This window comes from Setaria viridis, chromosome 9 (genome assembly GCF_005286985.2).
Source record: "Setaria viridis chromosome 9, Setaria_viridis_v4.0, whole genome shotgun sequence".
Taxonomy (NCBI): Eukaryota; Viridiplantae; Streptophyta; class Magnoliopsida; order Poales; family Poaceae; genus Setaria; species Setaria viridis.
In genome coordinates this window covers 16,839,300-16,858,324 of record NC_048271.2, presented here as the reverse complement: position 1 = coordinate 16,858,324, position 19,025 = coordinate 16,839,300, and the positions used below count along the sequence as shown (strand labels likewise).

Below are 19,025 nucleotides of genomic sequence, written 5' to 3'. Positions count from 1 at the left end.
ATGTATCGAAGTTTGTGTACTAATGTATTTGACTATGTAAAGATTACTTTTTTTATCAAGCACCCAGTTTTGGTACGAAACAAAATTCATGAAGTTAAATAATTTCTACAAAGCCACACCTTTGCAGCACAGGATTGATGTAGTATAGTTTTATGCTACCAAGTTTCCACACATGTTTTCCACGACAAAATTAATTAACGAAGTTGGCACTAACTCCAACCGAACCGAACCGCTTATTGGCACAAGAGAAATTAGCAAACGCCACTGAGCAGAGGAAAACGAGATGAAAAGAAGGGAATGGCATCTCTCCTCGGATATTCGCTCCTTGGCGGGCAATGAGCCCGCCAGAACTCAAATCTCCCGCCAAAGTTTCGCCCCAACGCGCCGCCGCAAGCCCCCTGCACGTGCGACCATCCTACACGGTCAAACTGCCGCTACCCACCTGTGCGCCGGGCCCATCTCTGATCTCTTTTCTGATGAATGGGACCACGTGTTTGTGGGACAGTGGTGTCAGTTGGTAGAGTAGTTGGAAATATAGCGGAAGCAAAAAAGGTCGTCGACCTCGTGGGTCCCATGTGTGGGCCCAGTAGCCAGGCAACTGGGATAATCTCGAAGCCCTACGAGCTCTGGAAGCGAAATCGAGCTGTACTCCAAGCAGCGAAATCGAACTAGATTTGCCGCTAAATCGTGTCGAAAAAACGTCTTTTTTGCAGGATTAAACTGTGGGGCAATCGTAAATTTGCTTAGATTTGACAGTGGAACATTGCCAAATAAAACAGCAGCAAACGTTGACGTTTTTCCAGAAATCTTCGTAGACCTCTTTCCGATTAAAGCATCTCCAAGAGTGCTCAAAATTTATTGTTAAAATCAGATTTTAGATGTAACAAACAAAATCAGACTCCAACAGTTCCCAAAATCAGCTCCCAATATTTACCTCTGCCCAAAAAACGCTGCTTCCGGAGCTAAATTTGCCCTCTCGCTCAGCACTCCCAATCTGCCATTCCGCTCAGACCTCGCACCAATTTGCATCGGAGGCGCCATTTTTCTCGCGTCGCCCGTGCAGTTGGGTTGGGTCACCTCCTGCCTCGGCACAGCTGCACTGGTCCGGTCGTCGTCGCCGCTGTGCGCAGCCTGCCCTACCTTTTGCCGTCGTGCGTGGTTGAACTACTGCCATCGCCATTTTTTCCTGAGGGTCGTCAGTGTCTAACAGGTACGGAGTAGCCGCCTGGTGTCTGCACTCTGATCTGTAGAGCACGAAGTTCCACGATCAAGGTTCTTTAGGCCTGAACTTCTAGTAATGTTACGGATACTAATTAGAAATATTAAATATTGACTAATTACAAAACCAATTGTATGTATGGAGGTTAATTTGCGAGACGAATTTATTAAGTCTAATTAGTTTATGATTTGACAATGTGATGCTACAGTAAATATATGCTAATGATAGATTAATTAGGTTTAATAGATTCGTCTTGCGAATTAGCCTCCACCTGTGTAATTAGTTTTATAATTAGCTCATATTTAGTTCTCCTAATTAGCTTTCGAATATTCGATGTGACATGAACTTTAGTTCGAACTAAAATGCAGCACTACTGCGCTAGGAGCAGAGGCCGGTCACCTGAAAAAAATCATGGAAATAATTGTTGTTGATCCCAAAAGAAGGTAACGTGGCACAAACTAAATTATTTTGGAAACTATTTTTTGGGCACTGTTGGTGAAGGGTTTCCTTTCTCCACCCAATAACTTTTAGCAAAATCCCAAAACACGTATTTTAGAACTTTATAGCAACTCTTGGAGACGCTTGCATTGCTAATTTACCGGTGCCAATGCTTTGAGTATCACACGGCCAGCATCACGTGCGCGCGCATGTCGCGTGTCTTGTTGTCGCCTCCAGGAAATTCCCTGTCGCAAAGCCTGGCATCGTACGTTACGCGCGCGCCGAACCGACTGATGAGTCCGCTCCAGGGAGCGACCGTGAAACGCAGACGCCTCCTTGATTTGATGGATTGCGAATCTTAGATAAAAATTGACTGAGATGACCAAAAGCTCTGCAGCATGTACGCTTGTTGCGTTATACTGCTTCGTTCCTCCGTGAAGGCGGTGGCATGTTGAAGATAGACGACTAGTGATGAAAACTGAAAAGTTTCTCCTCGGCTAAAGAATTCTTTTTTTAACGAATGGGTACGAGATTGTTCCTATTTTATTGATACAAAAGAGAGAGATCGGCGAACCGATGAGAATTACAGACGTAAGATTAAACACGCTAGATCCTTGGCTCCTGCCATCATCCAAGCAGTGGCCTCCTCCTTTATCTTCGACATAAGGTTGGTAGTGGAAGTTTCGTGTCGTCGAAAAACTCTCGCATTTCGCTCCTCCCGGATGATCAATAGGGTTAGGTTTCTTGCAGCTCTACGACTCATCGGGTGCGAAGTGGTGATGTTTATCCACCACTGGAGCACATTCTCACTAGGTCGCCACTGTTGGGATTGTAGGATCGGTTGCCCAATCCATTCCGGTGAGGCTCCAAATCTTCTTGTGTATCCGCATTCTGCTAGGAGGTGGTGGGCCGATTCCGTAGTTCTATGACAGAGCGGACAGGTTGCGCTGTGTTGCCACCCATGACGGGCCAGCCCACGGTTCTAGGTGATTAGCCATGCGAAGAATCCGCACTTTGGTGGGGGCTAGATTTTCCAAATCGTGTTGGTGTGGGGTGCTCAAGTGCAGCTGATGAATTGAGCTCTGTATGCTGAGGCGGCCAAGTATGTCCCGCTGGCCGTTAGCTTCCATGTGATCTGATCTTCCTGATGTGGATGGAGTTGTACTTCGCGTAGCAAAACCCAAAGTCGCACAAATTCTTCTAGGTGACCTGTTGTTAGCCCATTGTGCAGGTCCAAGTCCCTGATCCATCTGTTGTTGCTCAACGCTTCCTCCACCGTCTGCTTTTTAGCCCGCGACATCTTGAGTAAGTTCAGCGCAACGTCCTTAGGTCTCTACCCCTGTATCCACCCTGAATGCCAAAAGCTTGTTCTTTTTTCGTTACCAATCGTGATACATGTGCAAACAGCAAAAAGTAGGTAGTCAGTTTCATCGCATGGGTTTCAGTTCCCACCCATGCTTTCTCTGGCGACGTCCATTCATGCCATAGCCATCGCAAACGTAGCACCCTTGCAAACCGCTCAAGGTCGAGCACTCCTAGCCCGCCATTTTCTTTGGGCAGGCATGTTCTTATCCAGTTAACCTTACATTTCCCGCCTGTTAAAGCCACATCACCTGCCCATAAGAAATGTTTCCTCATCTTGTCGAGATCCTCTAATAATTCTTTTGCCACCTGTAGCACTGTGAGCAGATATACTAGCTGCAATGATAGAACTGATTTTGTTAAACTTACCCGTCCCGCCAGGGTGAGATGCTTGCCATACCATCCTGATACTTTTGCTACCACTTTTTCGACCAAGGGCCAAAACTCCATTTTCTTTAGCCTTCTCATAGAAAGGGTAGACCCAGATATTTGATGGGGAATTCAATTCTAGTTACGGGTAGGTTTTGTAGAACCTCATTGAGGTTAATATGGCCGCAGTTGATTCGAGTCACGCTCGTTTTTTGGATGTTTGTTTGTACGCCAGTTGTCACACCAAAGGAATGTAGGATTTCTTTCAAGTTGCCAATGTTCTTTCAAGTAGGTTTGATAAAGATGACCGCATCATCCGTATACATTGACACCCTGAAACGGGCGATGCGTCCCCCTAGGCTGTCGAGGAGGCCAAGTTCCGTAGCTTTGAAGAGGAGGCAGTGTAAAGGGTCAATGGAAAGGATGAACAGTAGTGGTGACAATGGGTCGCCTTGATGTAGACCGCGACCGTGTTGGATCGGGCTTGATGGTATGCCATTGAGCAGGATTTTTGAAGAAGACATTGTGAGAGATGCTGCTATCTAGTTTCTCCATCGCTGTGGGAAACCTTTTTGCTGGAGAAGTGACATAAAGTAGTCTCAACGCACCGAGTCGAAGGCCTTAGGGATATCCAACTTTATCAGGAGAGCCGACGTTCTGTTTCTATGAAAGCGCCACGCTATGTTACGAACGTAGAGGAAGTTATCGTGAATGCTTCGTACTTTATAAATGCGCTTTGGCAAGGTGAGATTAGTTGATGCATATAAGGGGCCAATCTAAGTGCGAGGATCTTGCTGATTATTTTCGCGAACGCATGTATAAGGCTGATTGGCCTCCGCTCCTTCCTTTTTTGGAATTAGAATAATGTTGGCCGTGTTTACTAGGACTAGGTTTAGGTCTGTGCATCGGATGCTATGGAAGGAGTTGACATGTCTTGCTTGATTATGTGCCAACAAGATTTGAAGAATAGGCTTGTGAATCCATCTGGGCCTAGTGCTTTGTCGTTGGGTAGCTATGCTATGGCGCATTGAATTTCTTGCTCGGTGATGGGCGCATCGAGAAAGGTTAGGTCAATTGTGGGGTGTTGTAGGTTGTCCCAATTGAAATCAAGCATTCTCTCTTGTGGGTTTGCCATGACCCAGGTGAAGTGTTCGTAGATGATTTTGTGTTTTATCTTGATGTGAGGTTGCCCATCCTGTTCCCCTCCGTAGCCGTTGAATGAAGTTCTTATGCCTCCTTGTGTTTGCCTTTAGGTGAAAAAATATGTGTTTGCATCCCCCTCACGCAGGTTTGTGATTCTGGAACATTGCTGCTTCCTCACCTTCTCAATTATAGCCCAGCCCAGGATGCACCTTTTTAGCTTAGCATGGAGGCGGTATTCTGTGTAGGAGAGATCCCTATCTTCTTGCACGATGTCGAGGTGTAGGATGACTTACTGAGCCATGTGTAGCTTCAGCTTAGCGTTCGAGATGATATTTCTACTCCAGGCTCACAGCACTTTGGCTGTCGTGTAAAGCTTATGAACCAGTCTATGATAGGGTTTAGTGTTTGATGTTGGTTGTGACTTTCATTCCTTGTTTGATCTTTTCGTCACAAAAGTTTGTTAACTCGGGCGAAACTATCACCCAATCACATCAACAATTCATGAAAACTTTTCTAGATATAGAACAAATAGAAATGAACCCATATTGCTTAAAAACGAACATGTACCTTTATTGTATAATTCATAAAATTAAGGCATTTTTGAAATTTATTTGAATTTTCATAGAACCAAACTAATTTCAAAAAATAATGGAAAAATAACTAATATTCCTTGCATGGGATGTATCAATATATAAAATTATTTCCACCATAAATTACATGGATAATGATGAGGTTCTTAAAAAATTTCCCATTCTTCATAATTCTATTTGTAACTTATGCTAGGAATAATAATAAATTTTTGCCTCTAATGTTAGGAATATTACTTATTTTCTACATAATTTGAAATGTATTTTGGCACCATAAAAATTCAGATAAGTTTTAAAAGTAGCATAATTTGGTGAATTTTAATTTTAAAGCTGTAAAGGTACATGTGTATTTTTTTTTAAAAAATATATCCATCTTCATTAGTTTATCACTAAAAAAGGTTTCATTATTTTTGGAGGTCATTTTGCCCTACTAAACTGACATAAGTAACGTAATTGTGAAATAAGAAATGAAAATTGGATCTCGGTGTCAAAATTTAGGGAGAATTTTTTTTCCAGGGCCAATGAAGAGATTGAGTTATCGTTCGGTATCAAATAAGAAATTATTTTGAGTCATTTAGGTTTTCCTTATATTTTAAAACATTTTTCTATAGTTTTTTCGTGATTTCATCAAATAGTTTGCTTAGATAAAATAAAGACATATGGTTCCAACATGGCTAATGTGTTGACTTTTTTATGTGCATAGTTTTTCCTATGCACTAGACGTAGTGTATGTCTAGATGCATAATTATATCTATAGATCTAGAAAAATGAAAAAGACCTACAATTTTAAATGTAGGGAGTATATATATACACATCCCAACCTAGCCCTTGTTTACTTCACCCCCAACTCCCAACTTTGGCACTATGCAAAAAGAAGATTTCCCATCACATCAAACTTGCGGTACATGCATGGAGTACTAAATGTAGATAAAATTAAAAACTAATTGCACAGTTTTGTTGTACTTTGCAAGATGAATCTTTTGAGCCTAATTAGTCAATGTTTGGACAATAATTCACAAATACAAACGAAACGCTACAGTGTGCTACAGTGCCAGCACAGTAATTTGGCACCTCCCAATTTGGCCAACTAAACTCATCAGTCGTCAGTCATCACGAGCTGCAATCAAGTACTAGTAGTCATCACATCGTGCCTGTCCGATGATCCGCACGGAGAGGCAGAGCCAGAGGTGTTTATTGGGGTCAGCTGACCCTGATAACTTTGTTAAACTCAAGGGAAAATCACTCTTCTTAAGTCCTGTTTGGATCCACTCATCTAAAATTTAGCTAGCTAAAGACCACCTAGCTAAATTTTAGCTAGAGGTGTTTGGATTTACCGGCTAAATAAGATATTTGTCTATTCTACCCTCCCTCCCACGCCTCTGCTGCTAATAATCCTAAGCTTGTATCCGTTTAGTGTTTTGGTCAATAAGCCAGCTTGAAATTGCAGATGATCAAAGACAAACACTCCACTGACCCAGGTGAAATAGTAGAAGAACCAGAGAATGTCTTTTCATTTTCTCAATTTGCTGGTAGTTCAGAACGGGTGAAATTAATCAACAAAGAGCAATTAATCTACCTTAAGCATTCAATATTTTATCAGGTAACAATATTCTAAGCAAGCATACGCACCGAATTAACAACACCCCAATTCAGAGGCTACGATGAAATCCAAACTCAATTGAACACCACGAAAGAATCTCCGTCCAAGATTGATTTGGATTGGTGCCTTGCAGAGCATTCAGATTGGGGCCTTTGTGGAGGCCTGCGGCAAGCTCACGGTGGGAGAAGTTTGCGATGGCACCACCTAGATGGGGATGCAGTGGAAGAGGTGGAGATGGGCGTCCAGCTCGTCGTTTGGGTACCCGTCCACGACCACGGTGGAGAGCTCACGCAGGCGGCGGCGGCGGCGGCTTCCTAGCCCTGCCTTCGCTGCCTGCCTGCTGTTGCGGCTTCTTCCTGGACCCAGACGAGTTCCGGCGCAGCTGCGGGAGCCCCACCGCCACGGCGGTAGCCCCGAGCTCGTGCGAGCAACGGCCCCTGGGAAGCAGCACGGGAAGCGCGGGGAGCGGCGATGCGCGAGGCTGGCGGTGTGCGAGAGCGGTGAGTAGGGCGGATCGACGGTGAGTGGCGACCGGACCTCCGGAAGAGGAGCGGTGCGGGAGGGGAACGAAGGGATTTCCCAATGCGGTAGGTGGAGGGGCACTATGATCTTTTACCAGTTTTTAGTTGGTTTAGCTGGGTTCAATTAGCTAAAGATTTTTAGCTGCAGCTAAAATTTAGCTGGGTCCTGTTTGGATCTAAAGTGGCTAAATTTAGCCAGCTAAACTTTAGACAAGGATCCAAATAGGGTCTTAGTAGCTGATGACCCCTATCTTGTATCCTGGTTGTAGAGGAGATCCAGGTGGCTTTCTTGCCTAGCTCCGCCCCCTGGCACGATCGTGCGACGCTCTCCATGCACATAGATCGAGAGACACACGCGCACGTACCATTTGGCTGGCCTTGACAAAAAGGCAAAAATTTCGCTGGCAGATAATTAGATTCTGATCGGTGGATTGGCTACCAGTCATCAGTGCCAGTGCTCATCCTGTCATCAGCGCACGACGCCCTCGGCGCGGTGGGCTCGGCCGGGTCAAAAAGGCGGCGAATCATGATCGCCCCCGCGCCAAGGAGATCTACGGGCGCCTAGCTTTACATGGATCATGCGACAGGCTGCGGCTGAGAAGTGCCAGCGGTTTGTTGTTATGGAGCGCCTGGGGTCAAATGCCCAAATGATGCATCTCGCCGTCGCCATGGCCCAGGGGATCACTTATCTCGGCAGAGCTTTATTACGTCGCATCAGCATCGCCGTCGATCAACCTTGATCGCCTTTATTTCCGTTACTAGTGGCTGGGCATGAGTCATGTACGGATTCGTTACTAGAGAGTAGAGACAGATAGTTTCAACACATTTCAAACTTGTCCAGTTGTAGTCACTACTCAGTACTCACTAAGACTAGAGCTTGCTACCATGTTTACGTAAGTGTTAACTCTCTGTATGTTTTTTTCAGGCAAATTTTAACTTGTCATATATTCTGCTGTGTAAACCAGCCCACGAAAGTGAGGTCTGGCCCAATGTGATGTGAGCTAGCATATGCAGGCCCAGTTTAGTAAATTTTCCTCCACCCGGTTCGGTCCAGAAAAAAACATGTGTTCCTCCCTCAAAGAACAGGGAAGCCCATATGGGCCCAAAAGTCTTATCAACCCTCCTCTAAAAAAAAAGGTCAGTCGTCAACCCAGAAAAGCCCTATCCGGCTATCACCAGTGGTAGGCCGAGAACCCTCGTCGTCCTCTCCCGCGATGGCCACCGCTGCCATGGCTGCGGCCGCCTCCTCACGGGCCTTCCTGCGCCCGCACCGCCTCCTCCTCCTCCGCCACGCCCATCCCCTCCGGCGCCGCCTCTCCGCCACCGCCTCCGCTCCCGTCTCCAACGCCGCGTCGGCCGGCGTCGTGGACGTGCTCCGGGAGCGCGGGCTCGTCGAGGCCACCACCTCGGAGGCGCTCGCGGCGGCGCGCCCCGGGGAGCTCAAGGTGTACTGCGGCTTCGATCCCACCGCCGAGAGCCTGCACCTCGGCAACCTCCTTGGCCTCGTCGCGCTCTCCTGGTTCCGCCGGTGCGGCCACACCGCCGTCGCCCTGGTCGGCGGCGCCACGGGCCGCGTTGGGGACCCGTCCGGAAAGAGCGCCGAGCGCCCCGAGCTCGATGTCGCCGCCGTTGAAGCCAACTCCGACGCCATCAAGTCCCTCGTCGCCCAGATCCTCGGCCGCGTCCCCGAGCCTGCCCACCATTCCCAACCCTGTAAAAACGAGCAGCCTTTGGTCAATTCAGCTGCGGATTCGTCTGCAAAGATGGGTTCCTTCGTCATCCTGGATAACTACGACTGGTGGAAGGACATCACGCTCCTGGATTTCTTGAAAGAGGTGGGCCGCTTCGCGCGCGTGGGCACAATGATCGCCAAGGAGAGCGTGAAGAAGCGGCTCGCGTCAGAGGACGGAATGAGCTACACCGAGTTCACCTACCAGCTCCTCCAGGGCTACGACTTCCTGCACATGTTCAAGAACATGGGTGTCAATGTGCAGATCGGGGGCAGTGATCAGTGGGGGAACATCACGGCGGGAACTGAGTTGATCCGAAAGATCTTGCAGGTTGAGGGGGCGCATGGCCTCACATTCCCGCTCTTGCTGAAGAGTGATGGGACCAAGTTTGGGAAGACGGAGGATGGGGCAATCTGGCTCTCGTCGAAGATGCTCTCGCCTTACAAGTTCTATCAGTACTTCTTCGCGGTGCCAGATGTTGATGTCATCAGGTTTATGAAAATCCTGACGTTCCTGAGCTTGGATGAGATTCAGGAGCTGGAAGAGTCGATGAAGAAGCCTGGCTACGTGCCAAACACTGTTCAGAAGAGGCTTGCAGAAGAGGTGACTCGGTTCGTCCATGGCGAGGAGGGATTGGTGGAGGCATTGAAGGCAACCGAGGCCTTGAGACCTGGGGCTCAGACACAAATGGACGCACAAACAATTGAGGGTATAGCAGACGATGTGCCGTCATGCTCTTTGGCCTATGATCAAGTATTGAAGTCTCCCCTGGTTGATCTTGCTGTTTCCACAGGTTTGCTTGCTAGTAAGTCAGCGGTTAAGCGGCTTATTAAGCAAGGTGGTCTGTACCTGAATAACATTAGGATTGATAGTGAGGATAAGTTGGTTGAGGAAGGTGATATAGTTGATGGGAAAGTTCTGTTGCTATCTGCTGGAAAGAAAAACAAGATGGTTGTGAGAATATCTTGATTTTTTTTTTTGTGTTTATTACTTTTGTCCATCAAGGAGAAAGTGCTGAGCCTTTGAAATCAGATTAGCTGTCCACAGGCAATACAGATTGTTGTATTGGAGAGGTTGAATACACATTCTCTGTTGCTCATTTTGTTCATCAGAATTCGTTGTGTGCTATCAGCTTTGAGAATGGCATTTTGTGTTTCCCTGTCATGTATAGGATCGATCTAATTACAGCATTCTTATGTCAGCATCAACATCATACCTGGACCTACAATTTTAGGTTCTTTAGTGGTTTAATCCTTGTAAAATTTGTACTTGTTAGGGCTAACAGCAGGTTCAACTTGTTTAGGCACCGTTAAATTTATTAAACCCTTTCATGCTTCAATACCAAAGTGAGAAGGCTGATATGAAATGACTGCTCAACCAGTCAACATGCAACCTACTGATCTGTACTTGAAGTGAACCTTGAAATGGTCTATTCTGTACATGACAGCTGTACATGATAGTGAAATTGCTAGACAAATGGATAAGTTTTGGCCGGAGAAAATACTCTACCCAGTTTGTTCTTAACTCATTTTTGTACAGCAGCTTTTCTCCTGTTCATATATCATTTTTGTTCTTAATCTCAGCTGTTACAGTCCTATTCTAAGAGTTTTAGGCTGGATTGCAGTCCCATTCTGCTGTTTAACTAACATGGCATGAGGTGATGTTCTTGCAAAAGTTACTCTTTAAGCTTTGTTTGGTACAGTCATAACTACTTCCATGAATATTTGCAGTTTGTGAGTAATTAATTTGCAAATGTAAATGTAGAGTTAGCTGTCAAGTTTGATAACCTAGGTTTGCCTTTTCACTTGCAGCTATCTATATTATAAATATCAGGAGAAAACGGATCAAATTATCACTGACTGATTTTGCTGAGGTTACTGAAATGAGCTGTAAGTCTGCAGCCCTCTAAACATTCAAACCCCTTTTGAAATCATGATGCTGCTTGGAATGCAACTGAAATTCCAATCCTTATGCGTTTTAGTATCATGCTTGCATTATGTGTTTTTATGACTGGGGAATAGCTTTTCTTTCCTATGTAGTCTTATGGTTCTCAATATCTTGACTTGGCATTTCTGTGGTATCATCCATTAATCAGCTTTGAATATCTTGACATGGCACTTCTCGGTGCAAATCCATAGGATGTGTCTCTGTTCCAGAGTGGAATAGGATAGCTTCTGATAAGATGAGTTGCAGAAAAAAAAAAAGAAGTCAGAGATGGCAAGCAGTAAACAAGCCTGTTGAGAACTCACAGCAGCCAGTTGATGCCATTCAAAATAGAGCTATGCGCTATAGTGGGTAGAGAAGAAAATCCCTATGCTGTAGATGCCTAGGCTCCTAGATCAGATTGTCTTGATAAGTTATTTTTGGTGCAGCATGCTCTATACTACATTGCTACTATTCTGATTAGGAGAAATATGGTGCATTCTCAGTGTTATGTAACTTCTTATTGCCTCATGTTGAGCTACATATTGTTTCAGTCTTATTGTAAGGGCATGTTTGATAGAGCTCCACTCTCTGTTTCTCTGATAGTGATTCTGGTGGGGGAGCAGGGTGGGGAGCAGGTGGGAAGTGATTCTGGTGGGGATTGAACGGGGAGCGGGTTTAGCTCCCAGCTCGCAGTAGAAGCAATTCTTGTCAGCTTCCCACCAGAATCTAGTTGTGTTTTAACCATTTGGCAGGGCTCCATGGAATCCACTCTTAAGAACCTAGGAGCGGAGCCTACCAAACAGGGCCTAAGATTTGAGCTGCTCATAAGTGGTTTTAGACAAGCAGAGTTGTTTTTATTCTTTGCATCATTGTTATGCCTATCATGCTTTTAATGTATGTATTGTTGCATGTCAAAGCGGTATCAATACTATATTTGCTCTGAGAATGGCAATTTGTGTTCCAAATAGTCCTCCAGCGAGACATTGGTCTGCTTGGGTAGCCCCTGTCCTACAAGAGACTTTTTGCTCTGATATTGGATTGTTCACTGATCTTATATTTTATCCTGTGATATCACATCATGGTAGGATGTAGTTTTGTAGTGTTTCAAATATTTGGGCTTTCACAGTGAACAATCCCTGGTTTTGGGTTGCGAATTGGGTGCGGTACCAACCAATTCAGGTTCTTGTGTTGAACCCGTACAAGACAGTCAGCAAGAAATAGCTGCACGGTGAGGGATGGGCCGTCACATCAGGGATGGATCAGAGACATCACTGAAGCTCTCTCAACGCAAGCCATGTATGAACGTGTCCAGCCCCAGTGTGTAGTCAACCCTGTATATCAAATGTTCATCCGTAGTATTCTGATTAAGCACCTGCAGTATAAACCTGAGAATTTTCCAGCTGTTTAGTTTTGTTTTAGTAAGGACCTTAGAGAATTCTAATATACTCTAACCTGCTATATAAACTGCAGCTTAAGGGTGTGTGAGCATAGCTTTATCATATGCTTGTGTAGTCGCAGTTAGGAAACCTGTTAGTGGTCTCTCATCTGTCTACTACTGCAGCCTGCAATTTATTTTATAGCAACCTCTGGGCTGACAACTGCCTTGTTTCTGTTGGAGCTTGTCTCAGAGATTGGATATGTTTGGAAGGATTTCACTCCTTTTTATTTCATCATCATGTCCATGCTGTAGCATTTCATTTCCATTTCTACTTGCATCGCACAACGGAGCGTCCAAGCTTGAAATGCTTTTGTATCACTGATTTTTTTCATGTTACCTGTTGCAAAGTAGATACTCATCTTCTCAAAGTAGGTACTCATCTTCTCAGACTGCTTGTCGTACCCAGGTCCCTATCCAATTTTATTGCTCAAGAGTGAAGGCTAACAGCAAGCGACAACACCCCACCCATTGGTCTACAAAGAGATTGATTTGCCTAGATCGTTTTTGAAACATTGTTTCAGAAACGTCCAGTATGAAGGGAAGGAGTTGGCATTTTGTTGTGATTAGTTCCACTCCTTCCTCAAACCTGTATTTTCTCTATACATGGTGTCCATGGTTCCAGCCTTCCAGACCATTTGTACCAACATGTAGTTGTCTTGACTCTTGGATAGCTTGGAATATATTATACGCGAATGACTTTGATTTTGGTTCCAAACTCCACAATGTGATTTATTAGCTAAGGGATTGTCTTAGAAAAAAATACACTTTGTGCAAGTTGGACTGTTTTTTGCCCTTGTGATTTTAGCCTTATCGGCCAGCATCTTGCTTTTGCGTTTGTATCCACCACGACCTGATCGGCATGTGTTTTGCATAATTTTTATTCGAAATAGTTTTTATTTCCTTTCAAAGAGATATCCCAGGTTTCTTCGTGTATTTCAGTATCTGAATTTTTTGGTTTCTTCAAATTTTGTGTGTTTGGATTATTTCAGTATCTGAAATGAAATACTGGGCGCAGGAGCTGATGCATATATGCATACCGCTAGCTTGAAAAGGTTGTTAGTTGTTACCCTGTACTTCAGATAGTAACTACTTTTGTCCTATTATCTAAGAAAGGGCTTCAGACAGTAACATCATGGCTCAGCTTGGACAGTTGCCACTGAAATCGTTTGGAAACTAGCTACCGTATGTCAGTTAAGCTAAGAAATATGTTCTCATTTGCTTTCAGTCATCGTTTCAAAAAGAAATTTTCCTGTCAGACAGCGTAGTAACTATAGTACTCCTTGTTTAAAGTTTTTTTTATAGATAGGGCTAGGTTTATGATGCCGTCTGCGTCTGCGTATGGGCGTGACCACCTCGCTGAGAAGAAGGTTGGCCGGAAGCGGTTGGTTTCTGCAGAAACCGAACGAACAACCAGCCAACTAAAAATTTCCTCCTCTCCCTTTCTCCTCTGCACTCCACGCAACAGGATACTCCGGCGCGAGGAAGCAACCGGTCGGCCGAGGCGATTCGTTCCCCTTTCGTACACCCCCCTCCCCGGTATCTGCATCTCCTCTCTCCGATAAAAGAATCCTCCGCTGCTACAATCCCACACGTCTGGTCCGTCGATCGGTTCCTTGTCGGATCAAAGTCTCCTTGCGTTTATTTTTACCTCTCCGTCTGGGGCTCTCGGTTATTTGCTTTGGCTTTGTTCGGTTCGGTTTCTTGGGGCTCTGTCGCCGGCTCGCCGCCCATGGCCAAGCGGCGGAGTAGATTCGCTTTTGCTAGGTAATTCAGCTGAAATCGAGGAGGGTTCGGGGAATCTCCGGTTCGGTTCTTGCTTTCTTCAACTCGGTGCTTCATTTTGGGCAAAAAAAGGATTATTTTTGGAGGTGGATTTTATCTGGTAGAAATCGGTGGAGCTCTACGAGTTCGGCGTAAATTCAGCTTTGTCAGTATCGAGTTCATAAACTTGTAGAAGGAAAAAAACGCAGCAAGAACTTCGATTTCGTACTCTCTTCAGCGTATCTTCCTTCAGCTTTGCCATTGACAACCTTGTCCCTTGCTGTTCTCATCGATGTGGCTGCTTTGTTCTTGCTAGGTTCGGCTGCTTCGGGGGGCAAGCTCGGGCGAAGAAGATGGCAGAGGTAATAGGGGACGGCTTCTGCCCTCCATGTTTCTTACTGAATTTGGCTGCTGTGCTGTCTGTTCTTTAGAAGCATCTGAACTGAGTCCTGGATGATTTGCGTGGCCGTGAGCAGGTGGGGTACCCGGTGAAGCTGCACATCTATGATCTCAGCCAGGGGATGGCCCGGGAGCTCTCGGCAACGATCCTCGGCAAGGCCATCGAGGCGATTTGGTGAGCATTGCTGGTTCTTTTTTATTTCTTCCTGTTGATCATTGTGCATCTGAAACTTGTTGCCTAGGAAACAATTTGCATTGACGCCTGGTGTTGCTTAGTAGCAATCTAGTTGTGGGAAGATATTGAATTTGCCATGCTGATGCTGATTCGCATTGCTGCTGTTCACTTTCATAGTAGGCAAGATTTTAAGTGGTGTTTGTAGCGGCAACAAAATATGCTATACCATGTACTCCATCCGTTTTTAAAGTATTATAGAAGGACAAGCTGATTGGTTCAAAACTAAACTAATTAGACTTATTATCCTAAAAGTGCCGGATATTTAAAAACAGAGGGAGTATGGTCACGATGGGTACATATTTATCTGGACTAAACGTATATGTTTTCCCCCTGGGCTAAGAGTTGCTGCAGATTTCTGCAATATATCTTCAATTAAAATAAGCTTTGTAATGGGAAATTGAATTGTAGGTGCCAATGTGCCTTATTAGTAGGTCTCAGGTAAGCTAATGCAGTTTCATTTGTTGCTTATGACATCAAAACTGGGATAGAGAGCTCATGTCAACCATGCATGATGTGATGGGCAAGATGATTTCAATGCTTCCCCTCTGCCCCTGATTCAGCTTTGTTTCCATCGTGAATGGTGGATTAATCACTCGTACCTCTGACTGAATTTGTGGCCATTGACATGGACGCGCACTGTCATCGTCGCAGGCACACCGGCGTGGTCGTCTACGGGTGCGAGTACTACTTCGGCGGCGGCATCCAGCATGGCCAGCCCGGCCGGACGCCGTACGGCACTCCCGTCCGGGTGGAGGACCTCGGCGTGACCCACGTCCCCCGGGAGGTGTTCGAGGACTTCCTCCGGGAGATCGGCCCGCGCTACACCCCGGCCACCTACAGCCTCCTCAGCCACAACTGCAACAACTTCAGCAACGAGGCCGCGCAGTTCCTCGCCGGCGCCAAGGTCCCCAGCTACATCCTCGAGCTGCCGAACCAAGTGATGAACAGCCCCGTCGGCGCTCTGATACGTAAGAGCTCTGACTCTGCATTTTCAGTTTATAGAATTTTGCATCAGGTCGGGCGAATTGGAGGCTCACTGATTGGCTTGTTGCAGTGCCGATGATCCAGGGGCTGGAGACGAGCTTGCGGGCCGGGGCGGTGCCGCAGCCGCCGCAAATCAGGTCGGCTCCCGCACCGGTCGCCACCGCCACCATGACGCCGCCGTCGGCGGATGACGTCGAGCAAAGATCGACTGCTGCTGCTGATAAACCGGACGAGGAGACGGCGGGCAATGGCAGTGACAATGGCAGCACGGCCGTTCCACCGGCGGTGGAGCCCGCGGCGCCACCGGCGGCCGCCACTCAGGTGAGCGCGGCACCTGCGGCAGCGGTGGAGACGAAGGCGGCGCCTCCGGACCCCCTGGCGGAGGCGAAGAGCCGGGTGCAGGAGGAGATAAAGCGGGAGTTCGCGGCCATCATGGCGGCCGGCGCGGCGCGGCCCGGCGAGGCGGCCGCCCTGGCCACGCGCCGCGTCATGGAGCGGCACGGCCTGCAGCGCGCCGCCGTCTCCGCGCAGCGAGGGTAGTAGGCGTAGGTAGCGCCGGTGAGTGGGTGGCGTTGGCGGTCGTGTAAAATTGCCCGTTGAATCACGCTCGTTAAGATCGTTGGTGGATGGATGGTCAGTCAGACGCGTTTGCCTCGGATTTCTGGAGGTTGTCCGCTAACCTGCTGCTGCTGAAAGAGCTGAGGAGTGAGGATTGGCAAGGATCGCTTGGTGGCCACTGCTCACTACCGAAGCAGCACACTGCAGAACCAAGAGCTTACAGTGCCTAACTGACATAATCTTGTCAGAATTCCCGCGGCAGAGGAGATCGATCATACTACCATACCACGAAGCAGATTACAAGCTCAAACTCCAAACTAACAAGTCCGAAATCCCACACTTAACAAACTCGCTAAGCCTAAGTACGGCAGTAAAATCAGCACTACAACTCCATCAGCATTGCTCTCAACAAGTTTGCCTGCAGGGGAACTGGGGACAAAAGAGAAGGTGGAGGAAGACGCGCTCCTGCTTCCTCCCCCATCGGCACGCGCCACGTGGCCCGCAGCCGGCGCGCCGCCTCGGGGCTCACCTCCCGCTCCCGGCCCACGCGGCGAGCTGCGCGGGGTTCACCACCCCGGGCACCCGGGCCCCGCCGCGCAGCACCAGCGCGGCCACGGCCTCGTACCGCGCGGGCCCCCCGCCCGTCGCCGCGGCCGCCTCCGGACCCCGCCCGGTCCCGGGCCCGCGGCGCTCGCCGAGGACGGTGCCGGACGAGAGGAACTCGTGCGCGAGGAGCCCGGCCAGGAGCAAGTTGCCGCCGTCGCCGCTTGGTGCGGCCGCCGCCTCGGGTGGGCCCGCGGCGTCCCTGTCCTTCCGCTTCCTCGCGGGACCAGGCGGGGGGACCTCCATGCCTGCCAGCCACCCAATCGGGGGGAGAGAGCGAGAGCGAGAGCGAGAGAGAGGACACCGTGATTGGAATTTGGCAATTGGGAGGCGAGGAGTTTGGCAATCTGGGAGATGAGATGGAGGTTCGGCCGGTGGATTTATGGAGAAAGAGGGGGAGGAGGCGCCGAGGTTTACAAGACGACGCTGGTGGGGAGGAGACGCAGTGCAGTGCAGTGCCAAATCCAGCAGCAGGATGGCACGGCACGACCGCACGAGGTACTAGTACTACGGGCACGGCCGCGAGCCTCCCACCGATCCGTGGGACCACGGCCGCGAGCAGAAACGCCGTCAATGCCCATGCCTGCCTTCAAATGCGATTTGCGTGCGTGGTTGGAGAGTTTTGTTGCTGTGCAACTTTGGAGGGTCGTACCCATTTTTACGATGGTGTGTTTCCACTTTCCACGAATTATCCTTTTATACATAGAGGTTTCTTCTCCAACTCTGCTAAAAATAAGTTTGACGTTTCCCAACTCCGGTAAGGTTAAATTTGGAATTAAGGGTATCGAAGTCCAAAAAACTAGGGAGAAGACCATGGTGACAATTGATAGGTGAATATGTGAGGAGCCACCAACTATGATCGATGATGGGTAGAGGTGATAAAGATAATATAGTGGAGGCATGACCTAACGATGTACTTCCATAAGGGGTGGGGTTGAGGGGAGGGGGGAGGGAGGGGATATGCGATACTTGACTTGAGGAAAAAGAAAACATGGGACTTCTAGGTGAAAAAAGAACAAAACCCCCACCTCCATCTTTCACCCTCCTCTCCCCTCTACCAGATATAAGGGAACTTCACCGCCATCCTTGTCATCCTCTTCGTCTCAGTGCCGGATCGTCAGCCTCCATCACCGTCTGTGGCTGGCAGCTACCTTGCCGTCATGCATCCGCCATCTCCTACCGCTGCCCCTACCTCACCCTTCCTAACTACTCCTCATTCTCAACCCTGCCGCACGCACCGACCACCAAATGCCATCCCCCTGCTGCCGGTCCGACCGCCTCCCCAGCCATCTCTTTAGATCTGCAGGCAATAGAAGTACTCTCAATCCGAAAACTGAAACCCTAACCCTAATCCAAATTGGAGCTCGCCGGAGTTGGGTTCATCACAAGAAGACGAGCTGCTCGCTGAAAGAGGAAGTCATGCGGAGGATGTGTCTTGTATTGTTACTCCCTTATTTTGACATGTTACTTCTTTCCTTTCCTTTTCTTTTATTTTTTCCAACATCTCCTCCTATTTCCAAATTGAGGGGTTGTCGTGATAGTGCTAAATTGAGAACCCTCTCGATTGAGTTTTTCTAGAAAAAAAAACCCTCTATCGATAAGGAAGCAGATAGCCTATTAAGATATAAATGTTAGGATGAGAAATAAATATTTGAGCATTGTGTAAATGGTCCTTTCAAAATAAAATGTTAGCCATCTGATAACCAATGGAGAAAAAAAGGTAGTATATCGCTATGGACCTGGTCAAGTTCTTGGTTGGAGACCCAGACTATCTCCTGCAAAATAGGAAATGACAGATCAACAGAAACAATCGTTAGAAGGGAAAGAAACTTGAAATTAAAGTGCTATTTTTATTCGCGCTCAAGAAAATAAAATTCTCATTTGCCGTGGGTGTGTCAATGATACACGGGATCTAATGGCCTATATATAAGGCGGATGCTAGTTAGAGCAGACAAGTGTTAAGGTTTGGAGCCGATGCGATCGTGTGCATTTTTTAAAAAAAAAGAGGAATGCGATCGTGTGCTTGGCGAGTACTTTACGCGGGGGAAAAAAAATCAAAACGCGACGGAGTGTCATTTCAGCCTCCAAAGCCCAGACTTCCAGCCCGGTTCTAACGGGGCCCACGAGAGAGCAGCTCCAACTTTGGGCCCAT

General features: G+C 47.4%; 3 protein-coding genes across 5 annotated transcripts; 2 read left to right on the top strand and 1 right to left on the bottom strand.

Moving 5' to 3' along the window:
• Nucleotides 1-8,401: 8,401 nt before the first annotated feature.
• Nucleotides 8,402-10,077, top strand: LOC117838666 (tyrosine--tRNA ligase, chloroplastic/mitochondrial). The gene has a single exon (XM_034718787.2). The coding sequence runs from the start codon at nucleotides 8,454-8,456 to the stop codon at nucleotides 9,936-9,938; it is 1,485 nt and encodes a 494-aa protein (XP_034574678.1). The 5' UTR covers nucleotides 8,402-8,453; the 3' UTR covers nucleotides 9,939-10,077.
• A 3,579-nt stretch (nucleotides 10,078-13,656) lies between these two features.
• Nucleotides 13,657-16,370, top strand: LOC117838667 (uncharacterized). Of its 3 annotated transcripts, none has more exons than XM_034718791.2 (5): nucleotides 13,657-13,929; nucleotides 14,411-14,456; nucleotides 14,571-14,668; nucleotides 15,380-15,696; nucleotides 15,783-16,370. In XM_034718791.2, exons 2-5 carry the CDS (start codon nucleotides 14,448-14,450, stop codon nucleotides 16,250-16,252), a joined length of 894 nt encoding a protein of 297 aa, XP_034574682.1. In that variant the 5' UTR covers nucleotides 13,657-13,929; nucleotides 14,411-14,447; the 3' UTR covers nucleotides 16,253-16,370. The 3 variants fall into 3 exon arrangements, with proteins under 3 accessions (XP_034574682.1, XP_034574680.1, XP_034574681.1); XM_034718789.2 differs by having other exon boundaries at nucleotides 13,658-14,097; XM_034718790.2 differs by having other exon boundaries at nucleotides 13,659-13,869.
• Nucleotides 16,371-16,520: 150 nt separating this feature from the next.
• On the bottom strand, nucleotides 16,521-17,601 carry LOC117838668 (uncharacterized). The gene has a single exon (XM_034718792.2). It carries the CDS (start codon nucleotides 17,117-17,119, stop codon nucleotides 16,796-16,798), a length of 324 nt encoding a protein of 107 aa, XP_034574683.1. The 5' UTR covers nucleotides 17,120-17,601; the 3' UTR covers nucleotides 16,521-16,795.
• Between the last annotated feature and the right edge of the window lie 1,424 nt (nucleotides 17,602-19,025).

Coding starts and splice junctions, on each gene's coding strand:
- LOC117838668 (XM_034718792.2), bottom strand. CDS start 17,119: ATGGAGGTCCCCCCGCCTGGTCCCGCGAGGAAGCGGAAGGACAGGGAC.
- LOC117838666 (XM_034718787.2), top strand. CDS start 8,454: ATGGCCACCGCTGCCATGGCTGCGGCCGCCTCCTCACGGGCCTTCCTG.
- LOC117838667 (XM_034718789.2), top strand. CDS start 14,063: ATGGCCAAGCGGCGGAGTAGATTCGCTTTTGCTAG. Junction 14,098..14,410: donor AGTAGATTCGCTTTTGCTAG/GTAATTCAGCTG, acceptor TGTTCTTGCTAG/GTTCGGCTGCTTCGGGGGGC. Junction 14,457..14,570: donor GGGCGAAGAAGATGGCAGAG/GTAATAGGGGAC, acceptor GGCCGTGAGCAG/GTGGGGTACCCGGTGAAGCT.